General features: G+C 43.1%; 1 protein-coding gene across 1 annotated transcript; it reads right to left on the bottom strand.

The window, feature by feature from the left end:
- Positions 1–227: 227 nt before the first annotated feature.
- LOC147866259 (pentatricopeptide repeat-containing protein At2g39620-like) lies at positions 228–3,835 on the bottom strand. The gene is made up of 2 exons (XM_087316627.1): positions 3,675–3,835; positions 228–3,574 (listed from the first exon to the last, which is right to left on the bottom strand). Exon 2 carries the CDS (start codon positions 3,520–3,522, stop codon positions 364–366), a length of 3,159 nt encoding a protein of 1,052 aa, XP_087172753.1. The 5' UTR covers positions 3,523–3,574; positions 3,675–3,835; the 3' UTR covers positions 228–363.
- Positions 3,836–6,777: the final 2,942 nt, after the last annotated feature.

A 6,777-nucleotide genomic window follows, 5' to 3' on the forward strand; every position in this document is an offset into this window, starting at 1 on the left:
TCCCATCTCAAGTTGGAACTACGTGTGCTTGTCCCAACTTAGTTCACATCTTCTTGGGACCATCCCAACTTGGATCACGGCTCTTTGGGATCGTCCCAACTGCTTTTGGGGCTGCTCGGTTCGTCCTGACTCACTTTGGGGTCAATTTTTAGATGGGACTGTTTTAGTGCACCACACTTCGCACCATAATGCGAAAATCCTATTAGTAATTCCCTTAGAGGCCAGGGAAATTTTGGTATTTGAGTCATCTTTATTCAAGGTGTGCTTACATCAAGAGGATGGTTCTATCAAACATTGAATATTTCTATCAGGAATCAATCCATTAAAAAACGCCAGTTGACTTCCATACTTCATTCTTACCTCTCAATGAATAAATTCAGCTTGTTTTGCAGCTGCTGCATAGATGTTTTCCATACAAACATAGATAGGAGCACAATTATCATCCAATCGTAATGATTGTTCAAATGCCCATTTTCCAAGCTTCACGTTATTCCATTTTCTACAAGCACCCAATGTTGTCAGGAATAATGGCAGATGGCCAAAATGTGAAACCTTATCGAGCAACACTTCAGCCTTCCCAAAGTGTCCTGCACGGCCAAACATATCAACCATACATGTATAATGTTCTAGCAGAGGAGAGAGACCATACACAAAACACATTTCATTAAACAACATTTCTCCTTGCTCCACTAAACCAGCATGACTACATGCGCTCAGCAAGATAATGAAAGTAATCAAATTCGGCACAATACATTCATTTATCGTCATTCTTCTATACAGGCGTAAAACCACATCGGCATGACCTGAATTAGCATATCCAGCTATAAGGGCAGTCCAAGACACAACATTTTGCACTGGAAGCTCCTCGAACACTTCTCTTGCTTTCTCCAGTCTACCACACTTGGAGTACATGTCTACCAATGCAGTGCCAAGAAAAAAATCATTATACAATAATCCGTGGTTTCTAATCTCAGCATTTATTTTTTCCCCAATCACCAGAGACCCCACACTGCCACATGCCTTCAAAAGGCTAACATAAGTAATTGCATCTGGAGAGACCCCAGCAACTTGCATCTTTTTGAAGCATTGCAATGCTCCATCACCAAGCCCATTTTGGGCATATCCAGTTATTATGATATTCCAAGTCACAAGATTTTTAATCAGCATCTGTTCAAATACTTCTTGTGCTTTCTGCAGCACACCACACTTGCAATACATATCCACTAATGCATTGCCAAGCTCGACATTTTGCTGCAACAACCCTTGCTTCCTGACCTTGGCATCTATATCTTCCCCGAGTGTTATAGATCCTACAATACCACAAGCTTTCAACATGCACACGTAAGTTACCACATCTGGTTGGACTCCTTCATCGTGCATAATCGCAAAGCATTTCAAGGCTTCATTACCAAGTCCATATTGGATATATCCCCTGATTAGGGAATTCCAAGATACAACATTCCGAACTGGAATTTGCTCCAATATTCTTTGTGCTTTCTCCAATGCACCACACTTAGAATACATGTCTACAAATGCAATGGCTAGAATGATGTGTTTCTGCAATAATCCTTGCCTTCTAACATCATATTCTATATCTTCCCCAATCTCTACGCATCCCATAATTCCGCAAGCCTTCAAAACAGAAACATAGGTTACTACATTTGGACAAATTCCTGCATCTTGCATTTTCCTGAAGCATTTCAAAGCTTCATCTCCTAGCCCATGTTGAGCATATCCCATAACTAGGGTACTCCAGGAAACAACATTCTGCAATGGAAGCTGCTCAAATAATTCTTGTGCTTTTCCCAATGCACCACACTTCGCATACATGTCTACCAATGCATTGCCAAGCACAACATTGTTTTGCAATGAGCCATTTCTCCTGACCTTAACATCTATATCTTCCCCACACTGTAGACATCCCATCATGGCACAGCATTTCAGAAGAGAGACAAAAGTTACCACATTTGGTGGAACGCCAGAATCTTGCATCTGTTTGAAGCATTTCAAAGCTTCATTACCGAGCCTATTCCGTGCATATCCAGCAATTAATGCACTCCAAGACACAACATTTTGCACTGGAAGCTGTTCCAGTACTTCTCGTGCTTTCTCCAAAGCACCGCACTTGGAATACATATCAACCAATGCATTGCCAAGCACAACATCTTTATGCAATAACCCTTGCTTTTCAACTTGAGCATGTATACCTTCCCCAATCTCTAAAGACCCTGAATTGGCACAAGCTTTCAGGATACAGATATAGGTGACTGAATTTGGACAAACACCTGCATCTTCCATCTTTCTAAAGCATTCTAATGCTTTTGCAATGAGCCCATTTTGAGCATGTCCAGTGATCAAAGCATTCCAGGAAACAACATTTTGAACTGGAAGACTTTCAAATACATTTTGTGCTTTCTGTAATGCATTGCATTTGGAATACATGTCCACCAAGGCAGTGCCCAATATAACATCATTTCGCAATAGCCCTCGCTTTCTCACTTCGTTGTGTATCTGTTCCCCAATATGTAGAGCCTTCACAATGGCACAAGCCTTCAAAACACAAACATAAGTTACTGCATCTGGATGAAATCCTGTAACCTGCATCTGTCTAAAGCATTTCAATGCATCCTCACCCTGCTCATGTTGGACATATCCAGATATGAGTGCATTCCATGAGACAACATTCCGTAATTGAAGCTGCTCAAACACTTCTCGTGCTCTTTCCAATGCACCACACTTTGAATACATGTCTACCAAGGCAGTGCCAATCACAACATCTTTCTCCAATAATCCTTGCTTCCTCACCTCGGCATCTATATCTTTCCCAATCTCTAGACACCCCACAATGCCACAAGATTTCAAAATGCAAGCATAAGTTACTGCATTCGGGGAGACTCCTGCATCTCGCATCTGTTTGAAGCATTTTATTGCTTCATGACCAAGCCCATGTTGGGCATATCCAGCGATTAAGGCACTCCAGGAGACAACATTCCGCACCTGAATTTGTTCAAACACTTCTCTTGCTTTCTCCAACGCACCGCACTTGGCATACATGTCCACCAATGCCGTGCCAAGCACAACATCTTTCTTAAGGAGCCCCTGGTTTCTGACCGTTGCATCTATATCTTCCCCAATTTCTAAAGATCCAACAATCCCACAAGCTTTCAAAATGCTTATGTATGTTATTGAATCTGGTGTTACACCAACTTCAGCCATCTCTCTGAAGCATTCTAATGCCTCATTACCAAGTCCATTTTGGGCATAACCAGAAATCAAGGCATTCCAAGACACAACACTCCGGACTGGCATCTTCTCGAATACCTCCCGTGCTTCTTTCAAAATGCCACATCGAGCATATGTCGTAATCAGTGTAGTGGAAATATAAACATCCTTTGGAATTATGTTTCTCTCTGCAACATATTCATGTATCAATCTTGTCTTTGAGATGTTGTTTTCTTTTTGGCATAATTTTAATGCTTTCAAAACTGAAATTCTGTCATAAAACTGCAATGTGGGCAACATGTTACCATCACCTAGTTTATATATATCGTACTGTTTTATTGTTCGTTTATGCCTGAAATCAATGGATCGCAATGTTAGCATAGCTTGAATACAATATGTGTTTCACATCATCAGAAAAACAGATATTAGCGAGAAGCTCCTTCATGTTTTACCAAGTTCATTTGGTAGTCGAAGAATTGAGAGGGATCCAAGCCAGGACATGTCGTATTGCGTCTTCTTTCTCAATGAGAAAATCCAGATCTTCATTATTTCCCCCCAAATATGGGCCTGGGTTTTTGTTGGTCTACCCCATGCTATCTATCATATGGTATGGTTGTGTGATGTTCGATCGCTTTAGATCAAATTATATGCACTCCCTTTTTCTCAACAGTAATTGGGCCATTTCAGCAATCTCTCTATCATATGCTATGGTTGGTTGGTTAGGTTAAAGGAAAGCAGTCAAAAGAAAGAAAAAAAGATATATTAATGTCTTCTAAGACCAAAATTGGCCCATGAGACAATTGGTTTACAATATAACGGGGTGTGTACCCAATCATCGAAAATAAAAGTAAAATAAAACAGTGTACAAACGTGTTATGGTGTAACATATTCTATAAAGGAAATGTTTTGTGCAAGGCCTAGTTTTATTTCCATCCAAGTCTCTCGAAAAGGAGCGAGAGGTCAACGGGTTTTGATGTGGGTGTGCCTCGTGGCCCCAATGTAAAAGGTACCCCAACCATACCTTCTAGATGATATAACTCACGTTCCCTTATCTTCATAATTGCTTCTACACCACGAGTTACTTTGAGGCCCGGCATCCGAGGGCGTTTGGTTGTTCTTTTGTTTTCTGCTTCAGCAAGGGAGAGGCCTAGTGGTGCAAGTGTGTCTACATTTAACATCTCCCCTTGTCCTTAAAACATTTCATTGGTTACATGTTGGTGAATATTAGAAGGGTTATGGTTAACACTCTGTGGCTTATTCTCTCTATGTTGTTTTAGCTCTAAGATATATCTACCTAGTTTCCTTATATCGAGGGTATCTAGTACTTTAAAGAGGGTGGGAGAGGATCCTAGTATGTCTTGAAAATTTATTTCAACCCCTCTATCCATTTTGAATTACCATAATACCTTTACATTTCTGAAAAGAAAAATTGCTAACAATTCCCATGAATTACTCTCACAATTTATAGACTAGTGTTTTTTGGTAACCTAGGAGGTCGACATGGTTTAGAGAGAGGTGGGAATTCGCATCTTAATGATAGATTTGAAATTGCCCTATTGATCATCTCATGTAGATGTTACCGATTAGGAACACGGTCTACAATCAATCCTTCGACCTAGACCTCAAAGTGACTGTGTTGCAACGAATGGTACCGTCGTAGCGTAATACTTAATGGGATACCTCCCATATCCTAGTAGCGTATAAGGGAGACGACTACAACCGAACTCCTTAGACAATGGACTAGTAACCACACTGTCACTCACGCCTACGCTCTTACAATTACGCTACGCCACCAAGAATCACAGACACACAGTAGATTAACCACAGATACGCACAGGGATCAGAGAAGATAGAACTCTATTAATATATGCTTTCTGCATTCAAAATTACACACTACCTCTATCAGAGGATTTCTGCCCTTTATATACACGGGACAGGGTCTTTTAGCCGTTCACGCTTCCCGCGTGAACCATTTACATGCGTTACGTTTTTACTATATTCTATATTTCTGTGCTTCGGTCTGTCGGTTATTATTCCGGCGGACAACACCTGGCACGCCTGTGGGACAGTGCCATGGCACGTCGAACCCACCCCTTTAATCTTCCTCCAAAATGGCCTTGATGTTTGGTTCTGCTTCGGTGTCCGGGTCTAGGGACGACGTAGTGTCTGTAGGCGCGTCGTTGCGTGGTTCCACTACTTGCTCGGTAGGGCTTCCCATGGTGTCGATGGCTTCTTGTGTGGATAGTTCGGGCTCTGCTGGCTCATCTTGTGCTATTGTGGTTGGTTCAGCCGTTAGCGGGCTTGCGGTACGTCGAGGTTCTATCTCCTCCGTAACTTCCTCCGTGGTGTCGACCGTAGTCGTACGCTCCGGTGAATGGGGTTGGGGTTCCTCCTAGTCAACGGTTTCGCTTTCTGGTATCATGGGGGGCTCTGCTTGCCGTTCCGTGCTTTCCACCGTAACGGTTATTTCTGGTGACATGGGCTGAGCTTCCTTTTGTTCGGTTGTATCCGTAATTGGTATCACGATGGATTCCTCGTTTGTTCGCGTGCTACCGGCTTGCATGATGTGGTGAAACAGGTCCTCTTGACTTTCGCCAAAATCTTCTAGTAGCTGCGCGAGTTCCTTGGGGTGTTGGTCCGCTAGCATGCGATAGTCCTGTGCTAGGTTCTCGCGTACTACCGTAATGCTTTCCTCATTGAGTTTGTAAATCCCTCGGCCGTCTTTCCTTCGGTTCTCCTAGTTCGCCCGGTATGTATGCAATTCCGCCGCTTGTGCGGCCCACGCCATCTAGCCTTTGTCTAGTGTCGTTTTTAATTGCGCCGTAAACCTTTCTCGATTTGTTCGAAGAAGTATGCGCACGTTGTTAGTTATTGCTTGGCAACGGTTGCGTGCTTCTTCTACGGTTTTCTTGAGGTTTTCGATTTCTTGTTTACTAACTGCCGCCGCTTCGAATGTAATTCTTCCAGCTTTCCCATTTCATTGTTCAGGCGGATTTCGAGTTGATGCCTCCTCTTCTATTCCCCTACCAGCTGCTCGTCGAACCATGCTTTCTTCTTGTCTAATAACGCCCGGAGTCCTGTAATCACCGCTTCCAATTTTTTCGCTTCCTCCCATAGTTTGGCATTTTCTTCTTTCGTGCGGGTGTGTTGTGTTGCCTCCGCTACGAGTTTTTCTTCAACGATCTTCACTACCTTTCGGCCGTTTGCCCGAATGTCCTTTTCTCTGTCCGAGGACTAGCGAAGTTCAGATCAGAGACGGTCAATCTCTGATTCCGCCAGTTGCACGACCTATTTTGCTTTCGAGGCAATGGCGGTCTGGGCTTCAATTTCTTCTCTCAAGGCCTCGGCGGCGTTGGCTGCTGGTTGAGCTGCTTGTCGCGCCGTAGTCGCGTTACGTTCCAACTCTGCGATGCGTGCGTTGGCCTTTTGTAGCTCAGCTTTGGTCAGTTTAACAATCTTCTAGACATTTTTATTTTTAATCGCCATATCCTTGGTGCCCATACTGACCTTCGCCAATTCCCTATGGACTTCAACAAGGGCCGCGTTTAATGGGGG

Source organism: Azolla caroliniana, unplaced genomic scaffold (genome assembly GCF_043228905.1).
Source record: "Azolla caroliniana isolate FFs.n. ecotype wild unplaced genomic scaffold, voAzoCaro1.0.p SCAF_3, whole genome shotgun sequence".
Taxonomy (NCBI): domain Eukaryota; kingdom Viridiplantae; phylum Streptophyta; class Polypodiopsida; order Salviniales; family Salviniaceae; genus Azolla; species Azolla caroliniana.